Here is a 25625-nt window from a genome sequence, read left to right on the forward strand (position 1 = left end):
TACAAAACAAGTTGTTATATTATATTATTGGCAAAAACATAAATAAATAAGAGGGCTGAAATTTTCACACATTCCTTAAATGTTAATTATGCCATATTCAACATATGGGGCAAAATGAAAAGGTTGTTGAAACTTCAAAATTACATTAAAAAAGGGCTAAGTTCAAAGCTCTCTTTTTTATCTAACATAATAATGTAATAAAATATTACGTTAATTATAATTAAAATTAATGATTATAAAGTTTGAATAGGTTGATAAAGTTTATATTATATATCATTCGTTACTATTGACAATTCAACTAAAGTGACATCAACCCATGATAAATATTAGCTACATTTGACATGTGATTAATGATATATATTTTTTAAAGTACTAATATTTACAATTATTTTGAAAAGATATACAATTAATTTAACCACTCTTTAAAGTCCCATAATCTAAGCATAGCCAACTGGTTAAGCCACCTATCTCCGATTAAAAATCGTGAGTTCGAATTTTCACCATTTTTTAAGTCCACATCATCTCCGTTGAAACTGTGTCGAGACCACCCAACCCACATCTCCACTCACCTCATAGAACAAACTTAAACAATCGTTTGATCTTACAACACACATTTACAAATCTATCATACAGACCCACTTAAACACAATAACTAAGGTAGGTCAAGATATTTCTATTAGTAGAGTTGTGGGTTAATTAGTAGGTTCGAATCCCAACTCGATAAATTTAATTTTTTACCACTTGATCTCATATCATCAAATTAGGATGCAATTGCATTATGCATACCATGAACATAGCTAGCATGTTGATTGTTGATGTTGCAAAGAGATTAACATCCTCGAAGCCGGCATGGCTGACTGACCACCGACCTCAAAAAATTACCCTAAAAACAAACCTTCTCATACCACTTTTTCCTTTTATATAAAATCCCCTCTCTCTCCCAGATCCGAAGCCTTATTTTTTTTCTCTCTCTCTATATGGGAAATTCGATCTCTCCCAGCTGTCTGCGATGGAGAATTATTACTTGTAGCCGCCGCTCCTCCTCCTCCGTGAAACTCGTCTTCTACGAAGGCACCACCAGAATTCTCACCGGAAAACACGTCGCCGGCGAGATCATGTTCCAGTTTCCCGATCGGATCGTCTGCCACGCCGATTCCTTCTTCATCGGCCATCCGCTCCCCGCCTTGGCCATGGACGACCATCTCCTCGCTGGCCACACCTACTTCGTTCTCCCCATCGATCGCTTCCCCTCCGATGTTCCCTCCACGTCATCACTCGCCGCCCTGGGTGGAGGCGCCGCCAAATTCTCCGGCGAGTGTCCGTTTGAGTATCTCCGGGGCGCGAATGGGAGACTTCTGATTAAGGTCGTCCCGGAGTTCATTATGAGCCTCGTTTCTCCCGCGGCAGCTGCCGGAAGCCCTGGCGACGGCGACGGCGACGGCGGCGGCGGAGGTAGTTTTTTGTGTAGTACGCCGGAGTTGCAGAAGCATTACGACCAGCTTGTTGGATCGAAAGGGCAAATGTGGTCGCCGAAACTGGAGACGATTTCGGAGTATAAAATTAGGTATTCGCCCTGTAAATTTGTAGGCTTTAAACTCAAGCAAAAAGAAGGCTAATTAATTTTCCTTTTTTTTTAGATAAAAAAATTAAAATTCTTCTTCTTCTTCTTCATTAGAAATTTAGAATGATATCTGTTTTTTACTATCAGCTTCTGGAATTGTACAAAACAGATAGGAGAAGTTATATTATTGGTTAAAATAGTGTTCTGGTGCGACGGATTACAGTTTTGTTCATTTTTGTCTGGAAAATATTTGGCTCCGTGTACTCATCAAGAAATGCAAAAACAGAGATTAAAAAATTTCAAAATTTCAGTGGTGGATTTGGTTCTCACCTAAGTAATTAAGTATTTTCTTCTCCTCCCTCTAATCTTAAAATTTTGTTTATTTTAGTCAGGTAAGTTTGGATTATTTTGGTTCCTATTTGGAAAATTATAACTCAAATTCGATGAAGGATGAAGTTATGGTTATATTTTAAGAAATTTAGATGATATACTGTATTATATGGTCATGTTGAAACAATCAAGAATCAAAATTTATATACCAAAATAGTATTTGTAACTCATATTATTATTTAACTACTAAAAACCAGTGTTGTGTGCAAACAATAGAAAAAAAAAAAAGAAAAAAGAGAAAAAGAAAGCTTCTAGCTCTTCTTCTCGAATTTTGTTAGTTTTGTTACAAATTTTGACCATATAAATGATTTAACGATTTCTGGGGTTTGTTTTGATCACACTTGGAACTGTCTAATATAATAGGGTTTGTTTGGGAAATTTTTGAGATTGATTTTCCTTTTTTGTTTTTTTTTTTTTGTTTATTTTTTTCTGAGTGTGATTGGTAAAGATTAATACTACAAGAATTTTGTACTTTCCTGAACTTTTTTTTGTCCCAAGGAGGAAACAATTGTTGGGAGGTACATACTTCTCCCGTAGACCCATCCCAATGCTTTTTCAAAAAGGTCGGGAGGGGTTTTACTTCTCTCCCGACTTGAAATCACAGCTTTGTAGATTTTGGCTCAAGTTATATATGGGGTATTATTTGGTTTGTAGATTTATGATTTGTAGAAGTGTATTATAGGAGAGGCGAATATTAAATGTTAAATTCACTTTTAATAATGAGTTGTCAACACGAGCATAGTTGAGAGATAATTGTCATATACTCATTTTTCGAAGTCGGAGGTTCAATCACTATATTCCAAAAATAATTGTACTAAAAAAATAAAATAAAAAAATAATTATGAGCTTGAAAATTTGAATTTGTTTGGACTTCGACGGGAAAAAGTTAGGATTTTGTAAAATGTAAATATAGTGATTTATGGAAGTGTATAAACATCAAAAGAACTCAACTTTCTTGAGATTAATTAGCAAACTTATACAACCATATCAAAGTTTTAACTAGTTGAATTAGGGTTCAGATTGACTTCTTCTGAGTTAATTCAAATAATTAATCTATAAGTATAGTTAGTTTAGACATTGACAAATGAAGAAAAATGGGTGTGGATACAAATAAATAATTATGGCAGCAGGAATAATAAATGCGACATTAATATATATATATATATCAGTCAAATATTTCAACCCACCGCAATTTGATGGATTTGAAAGTGAAATTTCCCAATTATATATAAATATCAAAATCTCTATATGTTTATTTTAGTCTAATTTTTATTTGAATTATACTTTACTCCTTCATCCAAATTTGTAATCACACTACTATAAATATGAAGTTGAATGACAGTTTAAAGTTGTCATTAACTCAATTTCTATATAACTTTCTTGATAAGAGAGATCATGACAGTTTTTTAAAATTTTTTTAGTAACGCATTGATAAAGACAGTTAAAATTTGTTACGAATGAATCTTCCACCATAATTAAAAGTTTGTCAAGAAAAATTTAATGACGATAGTTTATAATTGTCATGAAATGTATATTAACGACAACTGTCACGAAACTATTTATAGCGGCAATTAAAAAATGTCATTGAAACTTAATAACAGCAGTTTTTAACAATTATGAAAAATAATACCGTGACTTCAAATTTTGTAAGGTAGTTTCCTGAGTGTCATAAATTTCTGAACTATGACAATATTCATATCACAAATAGTGTTGGACAAAAGTTATAATTTGTCAGGAAAAGTTTGACAATGATAGGTTTTGTGACAATTTTTCAACAAAGTGTTATATTGATGATAGAGTTACACTATTATATTATATTAATGTTTCATTCTTTTTGTTTGTTTATTTATTTATTTTCTAGTTCAACCCTATGTAAAGTTGGGAATTCGGTCCTTCGAGTCTTTTGGTTGAGATTATAATGTCTTATTCAGTTGAATTATTGCTCAAGTTTGGCTCATAGATTACTATTGAGATGAGAAGGATAATTCAAAAGTTTAAATAACTCTAACATTTTTAAAAATTAAAATGTTTACTAATACTTTTTGCTTTTTTTTCCAAACTTTTTTGACCTCAGCAATGTTCATAAATGCAAAAAAAAAAAAAAAAAAAAAAAGCATTTCAAGACTATTTTTTAAATTTTATTAAAAGTGGGAAAACTAAAAATAATTTCTTAAAAGGAAATATAAAACTAAAGAACTTAATAGAGAAAAGGTCAAAAAACAACAGAAAATTACTAGCAAAACTTCCATATTCTCCCTAGATGCTAAATCAATATTACAATATTAACATTATCGTATCATCTAGGATAGGAAAGATTATTTAAATCTATGAACCCAAAAAAAAAAAGACATAAGTATTTGACTATATTTTTTTAATTACAACTAGGTCTAAAGCTGAGTTATGCTTTAGATCGACAATTATATCTAGTTGTCCTCTTTTTCTTTTTAATAATTCGAAATTGAAGCGATTTAGCTTTTTATCCCTAAAACTAGAGGCATCCGTGCATTTGTCTCAAGTTCAAGTTCAAGATTTGAGAGACATCAATAATCTTTGGTATTAAACTCATTCGAAGGTGGAAACAAAATAACTCATTGTACCATAAGGCCTCATGACCTTGTGAACCGAACCTTTGATTAGGATGGACAAGTTCTGAAATCATTTTCTGCATTTGAAAAAAAAATTGAAATCAAATGATTTCAAATTCTATACTTCGGCCAATTATTTTCTATAACAAATGCGTCGGATTTGTGGGGAATTTAAACATAACATATTCTTATTTTGCCTTATTTTTTTAGGAGAAAAAAATAGATTTTTAGTATTAGTGTTATCGCTCTACCTACTCACACCATATAGATAAGCTCAACTTTTGATTTGTATGTTACACAGTTTTCTTTATTCTAATAGATATAATCCAACTCTCTCCGTGAGAGGCAATTTTTTTTTTTATCATCATCCAAGTAAATTTGGTTGATTTTCTATTTTGTTCCAGGTGTATTTAATTTTGCTTCTATTTCGACATTGTTTGGATCTTGTTAATTTTTTTTTTGGTAGATTTTTTTTCTTCTTTTCTACTTTTACATTTGTTGTCTTTTTAGTAATGCATATCGTATAATAACTATGATATTAAAAAAAACACCTTGCTACAGCATGAATAAATTGAAGTAAAAAGTGATCTTTGTTTTTGGTAGTTTTTTTTTTTCTTTTTCAAAAACAAATTTGTTTTCAATTGTTTCATTCAATTTTTTTTTTCAGGCGAGAAATAAGTGATAAGTGGTCTGCAATTTATTTTTCTTTGATCTGCAATTTTTTTTTAATATTATTTGAATCAAGATATTTACAATTTTTTAGTTTATTTTTTAAAATAAAGATAATTTTTTAAAGTTATTTGATTAATTTTTTTTTTTTTTTACATTATTGAAATTAGTAGGTGATATTAAAATATTATATTATTATTAATATGATATCCTACAAAATATTAATAGCATGATAGTAAAATGCTATATATTATTTGGATTTCCTACCAATTCTAGACGCAACACGAAGCGTTAGGCCGAAAAATATTTAACCATCTTAAACTATGATATTTTCTAAATCATAAATAATTTTATTATACATTATAATTCGACAACTTTGGGAATGGTGGCCTTGCATAGAAGAGATGATTCATTATTTCATTTTGAGTTTTAGTCTCAAAAAATGGGAGTTTTAGACCACAATAATCTTTCTATGTATATTTGATGTCTTATGATCTTTTCCACAAATCAATGTCTTCATCCTTAAATTTGGATAGAAACATTATCCATCCAATTGGTGTAATCATATATATTTGCCAAATTGGACTTTGTAATTCATACACTACATATGTCATTACCATGGACTTTTTCTTATTCCTCCCTTTACGTTTCTCTATCGTCCATTCAATAAATAAACCTTCTCGAGAAAAAATTTGGCTGCACATCAGATTTACTCATTCAAGAAATATGACTTTAAATAAATGTTAAGGAGATGTATGACTTAACCTGATCTTGACCCGGCTTGAAAGCCAACAATATTGACTCTTAAAGTTAAAACGTTGAAGTTTGTGTTGATGATATAGCAAGTAAACAAAGATGAACGATAGTATTGTTTTGTTATTTACGGCGAATTCTTCTATTTTATGGAGAATTTTTTCTCATAAAATTTGTGTGATTTTTACATTTTTTGCACTTATCTTTATAGCATTAAGAAATTCAAAGAGAGAGACTCAAGTAAACTCCAAGAAATATGACTTTAAATAAATGTTAAGGAGATGTATGACTTAACCTGATCTTGACCCGGCTTGAAAGCCAACAATATTGACTCTTAAAGTTAAAACGTTGAAGTTTGTGTTGATGATATAGCAAGTAAACAAAGATGAACGATAGTATTGTTTTGTTATTTACGGCGAATTCTTCTATTTTATGGAGAATTTTTTCTCATAAAATTTGTGTGATTTTTACATTTTTTGCACTTATCTTTATAGCATTAAGAAATTCAAAGAGAGAGACTCAAGTAAACTCATGTGGCTGAATTTTTAACCACAGAATAAAGATTTAGATGCACATTAATTTGGGCCAACAGATTTCAACCAATTTGTTATGGTCCACTTTATTAAGTTTCATTGGTTGATATATGGGTATTCCATTTGCTCCATTAAATTCATTTTGGATGACAAACCTTATCAACAAATACATCTCCATTGGTTATACATCTCCATTGGAATATAACCAAGTAAAAAAAAGTCATTTATATTATCTTTTCTTAGGTTAAAAGTTCGATGTTCTACCATTCACGTTGAATTAAAATAGTTTACGTTTTACTGATTTGAAAGTCCAATTAATCAAGAGCTGACTCATGCCTCTCTAAAGTTGCGGGTTCAGATTTCCGACCCTTATTTAATGAGCTCAAAAGAAAAAGGAACATTTTACTATGCATGCTTCATTAGTGTTGTCCATTTTAAGGTAAGTTTGCTACTTACTTCTATGAATCGTTTGTAAAAAAAAATTTAAAAAGAAAAAAAAAACTATGAATCCTTTACCATATGAGATTTTTTCTTTAGTTTTAGATTTAAATTTATTAGGTAAACATAATATATACGTACAAACTTATTAGAAAATTTGTATAGTAAGAAAAATATTTCGAATGTAATATATTATTACTTTTTGGTAAAAGTACTTTGGACATGGCATAATCTCTTACTTTCAAGTGTCTCAAGTCTCTAAAATTTTAATATTGTGTCTGATAGATTCTTGAACTTTAAAAAAATACGTAACGTAACATGTCTCTGAATTTTCAATTTCATATCTAATGGCTTCCACCTTCCTCACCATTGTTCCATCGCATTTGAGAAAATACATGGAGAAGATAAAGTTGCCGCCGACGAATAGCTCGATCGGACGATTATTCACCTTTGCCGAGGAATAACTCAACCCTATTTTCCATTTTCAGGGGCTTCTTCATTCATCAACGGGGGATTTCACAGGAGATTTCATTGAATTTTCAGTGGCTATTATTCACTGCATACTTTAGACTAGATTAAAAAGTATATATTATATAACCTAATAGTTTAATATATACTAATAAAATGTATATATTCTAAGATTAGATTAAACTGAAAAATATATTATATAAGGGTTACTAGAATTTTCAGCCGCCAAAAAACTAATGCTCCTCGGAAAAGTGAAACAAATCGTCGGAAAATTAATGGGTCACTAGAAAAAATTAGATTCACAGAAAACAGTAAAGTCGTTGCCTTAATTGGTTTGAAAAACTAAATAACGGCCAAAAGTTGTTAAATAAAAAAAGACGTCGGAAAAAAATAATATACGCCGAAAATAGAAGAATCACTGGAAAATTAACCCATAAAAAAAGGGAGTTATCTGTAACCTTGGAAAGAATAAAATAAATATCAACTGAAAAATTTTCGTGATTATTGAATTATTTGGAGAATAATTGTATTGATTAGTTACTATATTTATTTAATTATTTATTAAAATATTATCATTTAATCATTCATAAAATATCATTTAATCATTAATGTAATATTTGCATTAAATGACCATCAATTCTACTTAAAAAAGAATATTTTTTTATGGCAATTTGAAGAAAAAAAACTTATTTAAATTCTAGAAATCTAGATTTGTAAAATTTGGAAAATATGGACCTTTGTGAAATGTCATATATAACTTGAGCCATTTGAAAGAGTTTCCTTTTATTGGGCTTTTGGGCTCCCATTTTGTAAGGCATTCTCTCTTTTCAGTAGCCCTGAACTATTGGAATATTTGGTGCTGTAAATGTAACTTGGAATACCCAACAAGTGATATCATAACCTCATATAAGCGTTTTTACAGCAAACATTTTCTTTCAGAAATTTTGGAAAGATTTGTTATCATTGAGTCTAAATCACAACTAAGTTTCAACTAGAAAAATTTAATGGTAAAGCTAATTTTGGATTATAGAAAAAGAACATTTAGTGCAACAAAAGGTTACAAAAAGTTCTTCCATAGAAGTATCTCGTTGAAATGACGGAACGAGGGAAAGAAGATATGCTTGAAACGCCTTTAAGTACACCGATTTTGTATTTGTTGGATAATGTTTTACGATGGTCGATGATGCCACCACAACTTTAGAGGTATGGGAAAATTATTTCTTGTCAAGTTTTTGTCCAATAAGATATATCTTAAGGAGAGATTTTTTAATTTTAGAATTGATTCTTCAAGATCATTAGATACAAATTTAGATGAGCTTAACAAAATTTTCTTGATTTAGCCAAAATTAGAGAGAAAATGACTAAAGAAAATCAAACAGTAATTTTGTTAAATTCATTGTTCGATTCATATAGAGAAATCAAGACAATAATTAAGTATGGAAGAGACGGCTTAGATATGGAGATAGTTCTGAATGCTTTAAAGTCAAAAGAACTTGAGATCAAGTTGGAGAAGAAGGATAGTAAAGCACTGTATGTTCGGGATAAAGCAGAGAAGAAAAAATACAGCAAGCAGAGAGGAAAATTACTGTCAAAGTTGAGAGTCAACGAAGTGTTACAATTGTTAGAAAGAAAGACATTTCAAGAGAAATAGTCATTTGTTCGTAAAATTACTATAGTTCTTTCTCTTTCACGCTCATTCTCATTCGCGATAATTTTCGTTGTACTTCTAAAATTTATCCTTTATTATCATCATTGTCGCTTACTTATTACTATTTTTTCCACATTTATCTACTTATCGTATGGTACTGTTAATCGTTCACAATGACGTCTCATTTTCGTTCAAGCTCATTCTCGTTCAAGCTTATTCACGATCTCTTTCGTTATCTATTTTGCATTCTTACTGCTGTTTTCCACTGCACCCGTTTATTCTCAATAAACTAAAATCGAATAAGTATAAAAATAAATATATGCAGCCTTTAAAGAACATCAACCAACAATTGAAAGAATTAAATTTCACGTCTTTTCATCTCTCTCGCTCGTTCATGCACGCTCTCGATCAAGCCTATGCACGCTCTCGCTGTACGCTCTCGATCAAGCTCATGCACGCTCTCGATCTCGCTCTCGATCTATATCATCCTCGAAATAGCTATCCATATCCATTTAACGCGCTAACGATCTCCTTCTTGTCTTCACGCCTTGTCCGTCATCTTCTCTCCCTCTACGTCTAAAAATCAACAACCCAGTAAACAAACAAATAAATAACTTATATGAGAACAAGCCCAACGAAAACATTTGAAAACAAAGACCGAAGGATAATGAAGTTCGAGCATCGAGAGTCAGTCGCCTGTAGATGACAGAAGCAAAACAACCCTAATAGTGAGAGAGAAATGAAAAACCGATAGATACTGGAGTTCAAGCCTCGAGAGTTGCCTGCAGATGAGAGAAGCACAAGCAAAACAACGAAAAATAATGAGAGAGAAATGAAGTGTTTTCAAAGGAGGAAAACTCAAAATAATGTGATGTGGACTATAATTTAACATTAATAAAAGAGGAACATGATTTGAATTGTTTTTTTTTGTTATATGAAAAGCAAAAAATAATTTTGGAAAACAACATTGGATCATTCTCCAATCGCTAAAACCAAACTCCATTTCCTTTCTGGCGTTGGATTTTGGTTCACTTCCGCTGAAAAAAAAAAAAACCCCCAATTGGCAAAACACTATCAAATTACCAAACAGACGCAATTCAAGAATACGGAGCAGCCGTCGCCACTTCCCACAGATCATCGGGGCAATTACAACGACCTCCGTTGGGTAAGTCTCCTAATTCCGCCGCCAATGCATCTCAGATTCCGATCCCTAATTCCTGTTCCGGCATTGGAATCGGAATCCATGGATATCCCTTCATCCTTTTGCTACTCTGTAACGATTTGATGTGTGATTTCTTTGCTTTGAAGGCCTCAATTGCGAAGTAGAACCAAATGGCGTCCATGGAAGTCGACAGCGCGAACTCTAATGTTTCTGACCCTGATAATCCTAGATTTTCCACTAACGGTATGCCCTTGTCAATTGGCTGTTGTTTCCTTCGTTAATCTTGAAAAATGTTCGAGTTTTGAGGTTTCGGGACTGTAAATTCATCATGTTGGACTGGTTACTTGATGTTGATGCTGCCTTATCCGTTGTTTTTTTTTTATTTGTTTTCGAAGTATTGCAGCTCTTGAAATCTTCCCAGATGCAGCATGGGTTACGTCATGGAGACTACACTCGCTATCGGTTTGTGCTCATGCGTTTTGTATCATCTGTTTTAGTGATTACATTGTTCTGCTGATCTAATTTTTTGTTTCCAATTATGCTAGCATTCATACTGTTCTGGATTTTACTTGATTGGGTGGTCTGTTTGACTGTTGGTGGATTTTATTTTTTTGATGCGCAGGAGGTACTGCACAGCTCGGCTAAGGAGGCTTTATAAATCTTTGAAGTTCACTCATGGCCGTGGAAAATACACCCGACGGGCCATTACTCAATCAACTGTTACTGAAGTCAGGTTTGTCCCATTTAATTTTTTATTTTATTTTATTTTGAAAGCAGAGAGTAGAATTAGATTTTTCCAATATCTACTTCTTGCATCTCTTCTCTCCCTTTTTTCCATTCGCTCTTCAAAGTAGTCTCCTGTTATTGACGAGAAAGAATTGTGCTCAAGAAATGGTTAACAAAATGCTCAATAATGTGTATCCTTAATTACACTGATTCTAATGAAGTGGGAAAGGAAAAAAAGCGAAAGAAGATTAGTGAAGTGTTAATTAATGTGATGATTGGTGCAGTTAAGGAACAATGGATTTAGAACCTTATGATATGAGTTTAAATCAAGTGACACATATATTGTTAGAATGAAAGGTGTCTATGAAGACAGGTGAATTGCAGAAGTCATTTTTAACAGAGTTTTAAACTATCAACTTTCTGGATTTAAAATAGGTTTCTCCATGTGGTTCTGTATATGGCGGAGAGAGCATGGAGTCATGCCATGGAGAAAAGGCAATTACCAGATGGTCCAAATGCACGTCAGCGTATCTATTTGATTGGTAGGCTCAGGAAGGCAGTGAAATGGGCCAATCTGTTTGCACAATTGTGTGCTAGCAAGGGAGACCCAAGAACATCTTTGGAAGCAGAGGTTTGATCCTAATTTTCTCCTTACAAAATGTATATCATATATGTTAGTTTTTAACATTAAAACTTTAAAATTATGTCTTAGTGAATAGTGATTTTTTTATCATTTTTTTGTTTCTCAGCTGATCAAGTATTTGTTCTTCCATGTAGGCTTATGCATCGTACATGACAGGGAACTTGTTGTTTGAACAAGATCGGAATTGGGACACTGCATTACTAAACTTTAAAAGAGCCAGGTGCTTCCTTGTATTTTCTTGATTTTATGTTCTTTGTTAAAATGACTAAATAATTCTTATACATTTTTTAACGGTCAAGACGCATTATCCAAATCTTTTGCAATGTGGACTTTGTAGTTTTTTTTTTTTTTTTTTTTTTTTTTTGATAAGAAACCTGAGAAAAATATATTATAAACGAAAGAGCCAAAACAGCCTAGGGACTGGGGTAGAGAGAACCCGCACCTATAAAACACTAAATGATGACTTTCCAATTGTTCACAACCATGGATATGCTGGAATTACAAAAGAAAGAATTTCCTTTGATTGAGACATCACCGAGAAGAGGTGTTCTATATAGTTCTACAAAAAAAGTCAAAAGTATGTGCATTATCTTCAAAAGTGTGCCAGTTCCTTTCTAACCAAATGTGCCAATGGCACTTGCTGCACAATTCCAAAGGAATCTAGCTTTTCTAGGAAGAAGCCAGCCCGTGAAAACATCCGATAACCAACCTTCAATCTGTCTGGGGACACATATCGAGATGCCAAAAATATCCATAAGAAAGGCCTAAAATCCTTTAGAATAACAAGGTCGCTGCCATTCTTGGAAAGCTTGAAAGACACAGAGTAGATGTATTCTTTATGACAAGAGGGGGATTTAGAAGAGACTTGGGATGGAATTAGGTTAAAGTGCCTCCCTTCAAGCTTTCAATTCCTACAATTTTGCATATTACTTGTTTTTATTTTAGGTGGCTATGATTACACTGGGTTGACATCTCAAATTCTTCCCTCTCCCTCTCCTTTCATTGAAAAGTTATATTTTGTTCCAATCAAATTTCCCACAAAAAATGGCCTTAGAAACATTAAGTGAGAGAGTCTTCGTCTTATCTTTGAAGGTTTGACCCAAAAGAAGGATATGAAGGGCTATGTTGAGTCTCTAAGGTTGGGATAAGTCAACACCAAAAGTATCATCAAAGCTTTAGCGAGGAAGTGCAACTAAGGAAAAAGTGATCAGCAATATTTCTCTTGCTTTTCCAAAGAATACAGCAACTTGACAAGGAGTATTCGTAAGGATTTTCTAGTCTACATTTCCCCTTCGGCAAACTGTGAACAAAAAGACCCTGTAGTTCTTTATGGTATTGGGTCTTCCAAGTTCCAAATAGCTTGCATAAATGAGCTTCAATAACTTTTGTTCTCATGACAAGCTCGTAGAACACGTTCCTCCAATTCCCTCGTCTTTTGAATACCAATTCTAGCAAGTGACCTCATTCCAAAGCGGAGTGATTGTCTAACTCAGCTATTTGAGAGATTGTACAATCTTGAAAAGGAATAGCAAGGGGATAATTCTCCATCAAAGTGAGTTTTTGGTTCCGTTCAAAGGAATTGCAAAAGATCTCTGGAATTGTGCAGTTATGTCTTTTCTCAATATATATTAAATATTATATATTTCTATAGAGAGGATATATATAGTAGGAACTTATATTTAGGAACTTTTATTTATTGAATAAGGAAAGAGAAGACGACTACTTTGTTTTGTGCTTTACTAGATAAGCTATACCAAAAGAAAAGCCTATTTGACAATTTTGACAATGAAAGTTACCAAAGATCTTTGTTTCTCAAACTCTAGCTTGTCAACAAATAAAATACAGTAAGTCGTTCCTAGAATCATGTGATTTACTAGTGCATTCGATTTGCATCGGGTTATGGTGGAGTTTTTAACCGATTTCATGTCATGATTTTGACTCCAAAAATTTACTAGAATTGGGTAGGTATCCCAAAGAGAAGAAGTATTACTAAAGATAAATCATCTTCTTTTGATTGATTTTTGTAATAGTTTTAAGCTTTCTGTCTCTTGGTGGTGCTCAAATCATACAAAATTCTTTTTGAATTACAGCCTCTTGATGTATGTTAACTATTAGAAGAGACCTTTCTTGTTTAGTTTATTCTGGCAGGAGTTCCCTCTACTCCCGACCTTTAGATTGTTCCTCTTTATTTTGAATTTATTCTCCTTGTTTCTTATAAAATGATTCTCCTTCCAAGCATCCTCCTAGTCCTGAAAATTGGCGTGCCTGCTATTACTGGTCCAAAACCATAGTAGTCTAGAATTAGATCTCTTAATTTGAGGTTATAAACCAAGGACTCCAAGAATTATTTCTAGATCACTTTTCAATGAACCATCCATTAGCCTTAGTACCTTAAATACTATCTATAACTTTATACCATAACGTATCGACTTTTAGTGCAGATCTTTGTTACCATGTGGCAAGCATAGCCTTATTTCTTCTCTTTTTGCCAGTATGTCACGATGCCTAGATTTCGTTTATGATTTATCCCAAGGTAGAAAATTTGTTTTCAAGCTAACTAGGTGCACCCTCATCCATATCTACCCCCTCCTCCCCAAAAGATCTCTATTTAGCTTATCAACCTTCTTAGCTATAGAGCAAGGGGTTGTGAAAAGTGAAAGGAAATAGGTTGGGAGATTGACAAGGATTGATTAGCAATGGTGAGGTTTTTAACTTTAGACAATAAAGATTTCTTCAATTGTATGTCATGCTCAAGATCTTTCCCTTAATAAGTTGCCAGAACTTCCAGCCTTTTGGATTCCTTCCTAAAGCAGGGCCCAAATATTTGAGGGGCCACCCCCCATTTTACCATTCTACTCTTCTTTTACTTCATTAGGATCAACATTAATGCAATGGTTTACATTTGAAGATTCATAGAGGTTGGAACGGAGTTCAAAAGCTCTAACTAGGTTGAGGAGGTTAGTGGCTTTGGATTTATAAAAATGAAGTTTTATATGCAATTTATAAGTAGTTTATTGGAATACCATCCTGGTCAACTTGAAAGCCTTGTCAAGTAGCCTACCATAGACATCAGAAACTAAAACAGAAAGAAAAGGAGAGAGGATCTTCTTATCTTATTTCCCTTGAAGGAATCGTGGCCTCTAGGTCTTCAGTTAATGATAGTAAGAAAGCTATCACTCAAATTACAGCTCCATGCCATATCCACCTTCTCCACCTATTTCCAGAGGCTGGATCCTCTATCAAGCATTTCATCAAGGAAATAGCTATGAATAATACCATATGGTTTTTAAGAGACAAGCTTAAACACCAAGCCTATCTTCTTCGTTCTTCTTTTCTCATACACTGCTTCATTAGATATTGAAATAGGGTCAATAATGTCTTCCCCTTTATAGAGATCTGAAATAGTGAAAAGGAGGGATAGTCTTCTTCAGTCTCTTGGTTAGAAAACCTCAGTAATGATTTATATATATATATATATATCAAATGGTAAGATTTGTGGGTCTAAAATTGTTCACACAGACGGTGTTGGATATTTTGGGAGTGTGGCTAATGTATGATTTGTTTTTTTTTTTTTTTTGATAAGAAACGATACTTTCATTGAGAAGAATGAAAAGAGAAACAAAAGAAACCAAAAGGGCCTACAAAAAAACCAACCCCGAGAGGAGTCCCTTACAGAAACAGACTCTAATCATAAAGAATGAGACCTAACGGATAATTACAAAAGGCCTTAGAAACAGAGTCCTATAAAGAAGCATTAAATCTAATGAGATTCCAAACATAATCAACAGATTTCTCCACCTCTCTAAACAACCTATTGTTTCTCTCTAACCAAATCCCCCAAATAGCAGCCAGAAAACAGGTCTGCCACAAAAAACGACCCCTGTCACGAAAAGGAGGGTGTAACAACACCTCCTCCATCATCCCCTTACAATCTTTGGAACGGACTCAAGACAAGCCAAAGCAATCAAAGAAACGGAGCCAAACATCCTGAGCGAACTGACAACTCCATAACAAGTGCTCCAAATCTTCAGAGGCATTCCTACAGAACCACCGTGGGCCCAGATAAAAGGAAGACATCCTTTGGATACGATCTAAAGTATTGACTTTTCCAAGTAAAACTTTCCACCTGAAGAATTTAATCTTCTTCGGAATCTTAATCTTCCAAAGAGAGTTGAACCAACGGGCCGAAGGGGAAGAAGGAGAAGGGGAAATCAAAATATCGAAATAAGATTTACAAGAAAAACCTATCGAGGGGTTGGGGGACCACACCCTCACATCCTCCCTCCCAGCAAATAAAGACACCTCAGACAACAACACCAACAACTCGGACAAGACTCCCGATCCGTCAAGGGATGAGAGAGGCCCAAAGAAATGGAATTAACCTCCCCCCGGATTCAAAATATCGGCCACCGAAAGAAGCCTATTTTCAGATAGAAAATAAGGCCGATAGAAAGCAAGGCACAAAGGTTTATCACCAACCCACGAATCCTCCCAGAAATAAGTATTTTGACCATCCCCCACAACAGCACGAAGAGAACGAGAAAAAGCAGGGAAACATGAAGCGATAGCCTTCTAGGGATTGTTATTGCTCACCTTAAGACCACCTGCAAGGACCCAGTCAAACAGGTGAGGCCCGTATTTACTCACAATGATCCTTCGCCACAGGGCCCTAGGTTCATAGAAGAAGTGCCATAACCATTTAGTTAGAAAAGCCTCATTCCTAAGCCTCAAGTTTCCAATGCCCAAACCCCCTGCATCTAGAGGCTTTGTAACCAAATTCCAATTGACTAGATGAGTACCACCCCCCTCCTCTACCCCCTCCCAAAGAAAATCCCTCATGATCTTTTCTAGACCCTCATTAACAGCCACTGGGATCTTAAATAGAGACATAAAGTAAGACGGAATTCTCCTCAAAACAAATTGAATTAATGTAAGTCTCCCTCCTTTAGAAAAATACGCTTCTTCCAAGAAGAAAGGCGCTTCTGCAACTTTCACACACCGGCGTCCAGAAAGTCACACTCCTAGGATTATGACCTAAAGGAAGACCAAGATATGAGGAAGGAAACTCACCAACTTCGCACCCAACCAGGGAAGCCCACTCTCTAAGCTTACCCATGTCACAATTCACCCCCAAAAGAGAGCTTTTGTCTCGATTAATCTTAAGGCCAGGAAGAGCTTCAAAAAAACCAAGGAGGCAGTTAAGATTATTGAAAGCCCTGTCCTTACCAGAACAGAAAAGGACAGTATCATCTGCAAACTGAAGGTGAGAGAGGGTTACTTTCTCCCTACCCACTTCAAAGGCTCCCAGACTCCCTTTCTCGACCCCGACGGAGACTAACCTGCTAAGAATGTCCACCACCAAAATAAATAGGAAAGGAGATGAGGGATCCCCCTGATGAAGGCCTCTAGAAGCGAAGATTTTACCCTTAGGTCTCCCATTCACCAGGATGGAGTAATTAACCGTCCTAATACAACTCCACATCCAAGCCCTCCATTTATACCCAAAACCTTTCTTCCCAAGAATCTTATCTAAAAAGTTCCAATCCACGTGATCATACGCCTTTTCGAAATCAATCTTAAGAACCACACCCTCTTTCTTATTTTTCCTATAATCCTCAATCGCCTCATTAGCTATCAAAACTTGGTCCAAAATTTGCCTCCCAGCAACAAAAGCCCCTTGCGTCTCAGAAATAGTAGGAGGCATCACCTTTCTCAGCCTCTCTGCAAGAGTTTTAGCAATAATTTTGTAGAGACTTGTTTCACTTTGACCGCATTCTCCTTTTTCGGGATCAAACACACATAAGTCTCGTTCACCACCCCCCCCCCCCCCCCCCCCCCCCCCCCCCCCCACCAAAGAACTCCCGAAATACTTTCAACAAGTCCTCCTTAATACCGTCCCAATTATCTTGATAGAAAGCCATAGAAAAGTCATCCGGACCAGGGGATTTATTTCTGTCGAACCCAAACACCACCCGACGAATTTCTTCCAAGGAGAAGGGGACTTCCAAACTATCTTTCTCAGAAACAGAAATTGGACTCCAATACAGACCTTCCAAAAAAGGCCTTTTGTTAATGCTAACATTGCTTATCAGTTTGAAAAAGGTTCTCATGTAAAATTTCATCTTTTAACGCAAAGTATGCCCTTTTATTTTCCCCCCCAAAGTCTCGATGGCTGCAGAAAGTTTGTTTTGGTAGGATGCCTTCAAAGAATAGGGATAGGAGATAATATAGAAGAATGAAGGCAAGGGAGGATTACAAGAGGACATGGTTCCGCAATTTATTCTGAAATTACATGTCTATATTTATTTTTTATTAGATAAGTGCCTATATTTATTATGATTAGCATAGAGTCTTGATCCAAAAAAAAAAAGAAAAAAAAAGAAAAGAAGAATCCTGGGGAGACAATAAATTCAAATCCAAGTAAAATGTCCAATCTTATCTCCTAATTGAATACGATTCAATTATAGTCTATCGATGATTGTATATGGTTATCCATATGTAAAAAAGAAAAAGATTGAATAGGATATTTGATTTCTCTAAACTCTCTGCATCATTTATCATCTCATCTTGGTTTGTCAGATAACATGATTAGCTAACGTTTTATTATCTTTTAGAGCTGTTTATGAGCAACTTGGGAAAGTAGGAGATCTGGAGCATCAAGTTTTGTGTCGTGAACGCGTGGAGGAGCTGGAACCTAGTATACGATACTGCTTGCACAAGATTGGCAAAGCTAATCTACAGGCCTCTGAACTTCTACATATTGGGGAGATGGAAGGTCCTGCTCTAGACCTTTTCAAAGCTAAATTAGAGGTCTGTTTGCTTTGTTTTTACTTCCAATTTTATGCATTTGTTATTCTTGTTCCTATTTTTTATTTATTTATATGCATATATAACGTATGTACGAGCACCATAAACTAAAAAATTTACTGAAAGAAATCTGTATTAACAAAGGTCTGACATTTTTTTTTCTTTAGTTTTTTTAGTAAAAATTTTATAATTGAGAAGACCTGACAGTTAAATTGGTTTCCTTACAAGAATTAAGTTTTGTGGAATAATTGACCCGCTTGATCTTTAAAAACCAATTTCCTAATATTTTTTACTTGCATCTATACTTATTCCAATCAGTGTTATGTCATTAGATCCCAGGAACATAGGTTCTAGAAGTTAACTTCACTCGAACTTATAGCTGTATTATAATTGTTTTTGATGTTGGTTGATTTTTTTGTTAGGTAGACCTGAGAACACTACTTGTTATTGAAAAAACGTAAGACAAAAGTAACCACAGGAATGTTCTTCAACTGCAAACTACGTGACTTCTCAGATTTTCGATAAAAGTTTACTAAAGTTCCATATTGGTGGCTTTGATTTTCTATCCTTTGTGTTTGGTTGATTTTATAATGTCTTCTTTTAGTTTATTAGAGGTCTTTTGTATATCTTACGGTCCTTTACTCCTGCTTTTAGGCTGTCATGTCGGAGGCCAGATCTCAGCAGGCTGTTTCCCTGACCGAGTTTCATTGGCTAGGTCACAGGTTTCCAATATCCAATGCAAAAACGAGAGTTGCCATATTGAAAGGTTGGTGACTTTTTTTAAAACATTAAAATATTGAGATTTATGATGATTTCCCTTCTGTAGGAACTTAACCTGTGATGATTTGTAGTGTACATTTGTGGTGATTCTCTTTCAACATCATTAGATGCTGACAGCCCGAAATTAAATGGCATGTTTGGAAGTTGTTCTGTAATTTTTTTTTTGTTTCTAAAATTTATTGATGCAGTATTTTTGTTGCTCTGGTCAAAATTCCAGGAATGAGAGGGTGTGAGGAACAGTTGAAGATATGATAAAAGAAAACTTTCTAGATGGAAAAATTTCTACTTATCCGGAATAGGATGACTAACCAATCCATTTGGTGTTGTTGACTCATCCCTATGGAACCTCCGAGTGTAAACTATATTAGTCATGGAGCGTTCTCGAAACTGTCTTATTAGCTTGAAGAGTTTCCATGGAGTTTATTTGTTTTGGAGTGCAAAACAGATCTTTCTTCATTAGTTCAGTTGGTGAGTTGTGAAGTTCTTTTTTTATGAATAAATAAATAAAAATAAATTAAATTAGAAGAAAAGAAAATATTTTCTGTTTTACATCAGATTTCAATGGGGTTAATTGTCTTGATTGGAACAAATTTCAATTGAACCGCTTCAATGTCCTTTGAACGTCAAGTTGTTCAAGAAAGGTTGGTTTTCATGAAGGAACTTTTTCATTTTTTTCGAAAATTGAAATCACTACTCTTTCCAACGAAGGAGTTGAGAGATGTATTGCAGTTCTAGCTTCGGTTAACGAGGGTGGATCGAATGTATTTTCAGAAATGTTGGAGTATTTCAAGGGGAAGATGGAGAGTGAGGTGAAGGATGGGGAGAAATTGGGTGAAGGGGAAAAACAAGGTGGGAAAATCTTTTGTACGAATGTGATAGTCTATAGAGAGGGGAAAAACTAGTAGGGAGAGAGGAAACAACATATATGAGAGGATGAGTTGAAGGGGAGAAAAAACAATGTCAATGAAGAAAAAATGAGAGGTATTTAAAGGAAAAATAATGGTTTGTATAGAAGAAAGTGGAATGTGCTGAAATTGATTAGGAACATATGATAGTAGAATGAGGTTTCAGTTCCACATGATTTAATTGGAGGCATGCTTACACATTAAATAAAATTATTGTGGGTTTATCTCAATTGGAGTTTGTACATCCAATTGATGAAACGGCAAGTAATCGTAAATCATTTTTCATGGTATTTGGTTGGTAAATTAAGAAACATTCATGGAGGAAACTTAGAAGAAACAGCTGAAAAATTGTGGTTTATGAGTTGGCCACACAACATTAGGGCTTGTAACCATTGGAATTTTGCAATTAATTACAGAGATAAACGTGAGGATTTCTTCTCCTTCAAGAATCAAGACTGTTAATGGGGGAGAGTGCGTTTTGGGAACACAACTGGGCAGCAGACAACCGTCTGAAAATTTTGCTCCTGAGAATCTTTCAGCTTTCCGATGACCGGCTATGGTGAAGGATTATTGGGACATCAACACCCATTCTTGGAGGCTATCTTTCCCTCGGTCTCTTTCTGACAGAGAAATCAATGAAGTCGGTAACTTCAAATTTTAATTTCAAAAACATTAAACGGCAAGATGATATGGTTATTCGGAAGCTAGACAATAGTGGAACCTTTTCCACTTCCTCTGTTTTACTTTTCCCATCACTTTGCTATAAGTATGTCTCTTGTCCATCGAGGCTTGTCAAAGGCTATATGAGGAAAAGGAATACTGAAAGAAGTCAGATTATTTCTGTGGAACCTTGCTTGATGGAAGTATCAACATGGGAGAAATGATCCAAATGCAGAATCCTGTCTTTCAAAATTATCCTACCTGCTGTCCTTGTTGTCATTGAGGGGAAGAGACACAGAATCATTTGATTATTCATTGCCACTGTACCCAATAGTTGTGGTTTCTATTTGTCATTTTTTTAATGTAGCTTGGTGTGCCCCTCCGTTGGGGCAACATTGTATGGAGCAAACTTCTGTTGGCAACCCTCTCTAAGTTGACGGGAAATGTGATGAGTTGTGTGGTCAAGTGTCTTGTTTGGAAAGTTTGTGTGGAGACTAAACCAAAGAATTGTCCCTGACAAATCAAGAAATGTGGAGGAAGTGTAAATTATCCTAGTTTTGAACGCTTCCCTTCAGACTTTTTGCACTAGTTCTTTTTTGTAACAATGATTATTTTATGATTATAGATTATTGGACTAATATTTTGAAATCCCCTTTGTTTTTAGGTTGATTTCTTATCACTCTTTTGTATTTTGCTTGATCTAATGCAAGTTACGCTTGTTTCTTCTCTTAACACATACTTGCCTTCTATTTCCTGTCTAAAAAAAGTTGACTTTGTTGTTTTCTTCACTTTGCAATTTTTTTATCCTCTTTTTTATTTTACCTGGGTACAATGTATATTATGAGGTTAGCCACGTTGGTATCTATGTTTTGTTGGTTTACATTGTCTTCATGAAGCAGTTTGGCTTTATAAATTAAGGAATAAGAGCCAAAATCAAATCCTATAGGTTCCGTTATTATGTTTATTTTATTTTTATTTTTGGAATCTGTTGAAGGTATGTCCTTACCCTCAGGTTCATATTTGCACTTAGACTTCCTAATTATGTCTGCATGAAATTATCCAGCTCGGGAATTAGAAAAGGACTTGAAAGGTTCAGCAGCAGATTCAATTCCAGCGGAGAAAAGATTGTCCATTTATGATAAGATATTTGCAGCGTACCATGAGGCAAGGAGCTCTATTCGCAGTGACTTGGTATGTGGAAGGTTCACATTGGCTTTCTTTTGATTCTGGTAGAAAGTTTGCCTCTCCACTAATTCATATTGATTTTCCAGACTTAAGTTGACAATATTCTGTATGTTTTAGGTCAGTGCTGGAAATTCTGAAAATGTCAAAGATGATTTAAGTGGGCTTGATAAAGCCGTTAGTGCAGTGTTGGGTCAAAGGACAATTGATCGCAACCAGTTGTTGGTAAACATTGCAAAAAGTAAGCTTATTAGGCGCCATGATGAGAAAAATGAGAAAGTTACCAAGCCAGAGGAACTTGTTCGCCTATATGATCTTCTATTACAAGTTAAGCATCTCTATATATTCCTGCATTCTTTCTATTATTTGATCTGTCCTTAGATCAATAGAGGTTTTCTGGAGGAATAACAATAGCGTTTATATTTTTGTTTCGCAGAATATTTCAGATCTTTCTGACTTAGTCAGTTCTGGAAGAGATAGGATGCAGGAAGAAGTGACATTTGCTGAAGAGTGCTCGCTTAAAAGTATAGCTTTCCGTGGAGAAAGGTTTCTACCCTTGAGTCCTTGATCTTTCTTGCTAATCAGAAATTCCCCGTAGTGAAATGATGATCCAGCAATTTGTTTTAGTGATTGCCTGTTCTTTTCTTGAACATTGAAATCTGTTTGTTTTTTACTTAATTTGAATATTAGCTCATAGTGCACTCGAGTCCCAACCATTTTCCTTGACCTCATAACTCTTACTCGCTTTTAGCCTTATCAAGCACCTTGTTCACTTGACATACTCGTTTTCTATTTAACCTGCACAGTTGGTATTATGCGAGCAATGACATGCCTTGTAGCACATATCTATTTGAAGGTCGAATGCAATGCTTACTAAAATTTATTCAATCTTTGTAAGACAGAAAGCATGTTTGAGTAAGGAAGATACCTATGGTCCACCTGTTACAGTTAGTATGCCCCCCAACCAAAAAGAAAAAGAAAAATTTTATTCATGCTTCTCGTTTCTGAGAGTGTGTAGAAATGCTTAATGTGAAACAGAACTGGTGTCGGGTTCTGGTTGTTCCCTCCTTGGCCCCTCCACATTTTGTCATTACATCTGAAGCAGAACAAATTTACATATGGAAATGATTGCGTTTCCTTCGATGTCATTTTCTTCTCTACCAGTAGTGTGTGTTTTCATATCTTTTTTCTCTGATTTTTTACAATTATAATTTTGTTAATTTGTTCTTGAATATATGTCATTACATCAAGTGTGGATTTTTAATTGATGTTTTCTGGCACTAATTTGCTGTAAATGATGTTTCTATGTAAACGATGGATCCTTCTGTATATTTTCAGGTGCTTTTACCTAGCAAAATCATACAGTTTGGCTGGAAAAAGAGCAGAAGCTTATTTACTATACTGCCATGCCCGCTCCCTTGCTGAAGATGCTATGCAGAACTTCCGTATTACAAATGTCAGTGATCCGGTACGTGTACCATGTAGAATACTCTGGTTGAATACTAGTTAAAGCATCAAACCCCTTGTATCATTGGCTTTTTCAAAATTGGCAATTACACTACTCTGATAACTCTGGTAGCTTTCTCTTCTGTAGCTGGTTGCACTAGTCTGTTGGTGGAACTTCTCTTCCTTCTATGGAATTCTTTATTTATTTATCTGGGAGTTGGAGCTTTGCTCCCAAGGTCCAGCCATGAGATACTTTTGGTATTAAGCTCATCAGAAGGTTCAAAGTTGAGATCTCTGAGTCTGTATGATCAAGAGGTCCCAAGTCCTTGCCAATTGGACTGGTCCTTGGGGCTAGTTTCTATTCTTTAGTGAGGTTTAGAAGTTATTTGGGGGTTGTTTTAAAGAGAACAAAAATTCAATGGAAACATGTCTTCTCTTTTGTCTCTGTTTCTTTTTTCTTCGTCTCACAAATTGTCTATTTATTTATAACAATTAAAGAACTAAAATTTTTAATATTAGGTGCACCATAACATTAACCTTTACCTGTCACTCAATTATAGTTTTTAAATACAATTTTGAAGACAAGTAATTTTTATTTTAAATTGATAGTAGTTCCCCAAACAAGCAATATTTATTGAAGAAACCTGAGCTTGGATTTTCTGCAACAGAAGATGATCGAAGAGCTGAAGACATTAGTCGAGGAATGCAGAGCCAACAGTTGTATAGAGCATGCAACTGGAATTATTGAGGAGGTGAAGGCTCCAGAGAATCTGTCAAAGAAGATCTCTAAGATGTCACTGACTGGAACTGATAAGAAGGTACTGATTATGTTCATTCTGTTTCTCTTTTCCTGTTTAAGTTGGAACTAGATTTTGTATGAATGAACTGAATTGCTTGGTAGATGAAAATCAATAGACCGAGAGTCTTCAATGGTGATTAAGTTCCATCATTTTTTTCCCGCCCAATTGACATGGAATTCTTATTCCTTCCTAGCCAACTTATGTTTCTTTTGGTTGGAGAAGCCATGTTTCCACGAGCATATGTTCTTATATTAGTTTATATCTGCTTGGTTACTAACGTGTATCAATCTGTATTCAATACATTTCAGTCGATCAAATTCCTCCTTCAAAGCCTTGATAACTATGAGTCCGCAATTGGTGATCCCAATGTCAAAAGCGCTCCACGTATCGAAGCCTTTCCTCCCGCGTTTCAGGCAATCCCCCGGAATCCCATCGTTCTGGACCTTGCTTTTAACTTCATCGAGTTCCCATCTCTTCAGAATAGAATGAAAAAGGACCGAAAGGGCTTTATCAGTAGGCTATGGGGATGAGTTCCTTCGGCAAGAATCAAAGATTTTTCTTTCCATGGGGTACTCTCTCTCTCTCTTTTTGCTGCTCGAGTTTTTGTTTTAGCTGGTGGTTACAAGAATATAGAGACCTTTGGAACTGATCTTTTAACTACTTCCCAGTACCCTTGTGAATTTTGGATCACAATTAGAATATAATGACTGCCTTTTTCTTGGTTCTCTAGGATGTATTACAAAGAAATAGGACCAGTTTTTCAGGGTTTTTCTTAGAGAGCCTGCCTGTGAAATGTGACCATTACAGAAATCACATTGTTTATTTTTCTGATTTTGGATACAAATTTTGAATTTATTGCGGATATTTTAGACGTTTATTCGTAGGTTCTGTGCAATATAACTATTTAGTGCACCTGTGGAAAAAGAAACGTATAAATACTATTTTGGTCCTTTAACTTTCAAGTTTGTTCCATTCTGGCTCTCGAGCTCCTAAAATGTCTATTAGAATTCATTAATAAACTCTAGAAAGATGACAATGTAAGTGTACTAGCGTGTTGGCGTGAGCATGTATTCGTACAGCGATCAATATGATTCTTTTTGTAAGTTCACAAACTGAAATAGATATTATGAAAGTTTAGGAACCAAAATGATTATTTTTTTTCCGAAGTTTAGAGATTATCCTAGACAGTCTGAAAGTTTAGAGTAAAGTAAAATGGAACAAACTTCTTAAATCCAAAATGGAATCTAATAAAAAAAAAAACTTTGGGAGGAGTTGATGATTGAGAATGATTGCAATATTATTCTCTGTGTTATGCTACATGGCCTCTAGTTTCTTTGATCACTTTTTGTATTTTGTGTTGCAATTTCCTGTGTCTCATCTCATTCATTTGGCTGTGATCTCACTTTGTAAGCATTCATTAGAATTATGAAGGCTTGAAGCCAAGAGAGCAACTCATACACAAAAATCTG

General features: G+C 34.6%; 2 protein-coding genes across 3 annotated transcripts; both read left to right on the forward strand.

Annotated features, from left to right (window-relative positions):
- Positions 1 to 973: 973 nt before the first annotated feature.
- On the forward strand, positions 974 to 1795 carry LOC111020778 (uncharacterized). The gene has a single exon (XM_022297551.2). It carries the CDS (start codon positions 978 to 980, stop codon positions 1614 to 1616), a length of 639 nt encoding a protein of 212 aa, XP_022153243.1. The 5' UTR covers positions 974 to 977; the 3' UTR covers positions 1617 to 1795.
- Positions 1796 to 9992: 8197 nt separating this feature from the next.
- On the forward strand, positions 9993 to 25118 carry LOC111020773 (signal recognition particle-related / SRP-like protein). 2 transcript variants are annotated; one of them, XM_022297542.2, is made up of 14 exons: positions 9993 to 10210; positions 10354 to 10450; positions 10603 to 10669; positions 10830 to 10940; positions 11369 to 11564; positions 11711 to 11796; positions 18191 to 18386; positions 19038 to 19149; positions 21792 to 21919; positions 22031 to 22237; positions 22347 to 22456; positions 23249 to 23378; positions 24028 to 24174; positions 24465 to 25118. In XM_022297542.2, the coding sequence occupies exons 2-14, from the start codon at positions 10378 to 10380 to the stop codon at positions 24684 to 24686; spliced, it is 1785 nt and encodes a 594-aa protein (XP_022153234.1). In that variant the 5' UTR covers positions 9993 to 10210; positions 10354 to 10377; the 3' UTR covers positions 24687 to 25118. The 2 variants fall into 2 exon arrangements, with proteins under 2 accessions (XP_022153234.1, XP_022153233.1); XM_022297541.2 differs by having other exon boundaries at positions 9994 to 10210; positions 24025 to 24174.
- The last annotated feature ends 507 nt before the right edge of the window (positions 25119 to 25625 follow it).

The sequence above is a fragment of the Momordica charantia genome (genome assembly GCF_013281855.1).
Source record: "Momordica charantia cultivar OHB3-1 chromosome 6 unlocalized genomic scaffold, Mcharantia_2.0 BLBB01000006.1, whole genome shotgun sequence".
In the NCBI taxonomy this organism is placed as follows: domain Eukaryota; kingdom Viridiplantae; phylum Streptophyta; class Magnoliopsida; order Cucurbitales; family Cucurbitaceae; genus Momordica; species Momordica charantia.

Coding starts and splice junctions, on each gene's coding strand:
- LOC111020778 (XM_022297551.2), top strand. CDS start 978: ATGGGAAATTCGATCTCTCCCAGCTGTCTGCGATGGAGAATTATTACT.
- LOC111020773 (XM_022297541.2), top strand. CDS start 10,378: ATGGCGTCCATGGAAGTCGACAGCGCGAACTCTAATGTTTCTGACCCT. Junction 18,387..19,037: donor TTTTCAAAGCTAAATTAGAG/GTCTGTTTGCTT, acceptor TCCTGCTTTTAG/GCTGTCATGTCGGAGGCCAG. Junction 24,175..24,464: donor TGACTGGAACTGATAAGAAG/GTACTGATTATG, acceptor AATACATTTCAG/TCGATCAAATTCCTCCTTCA.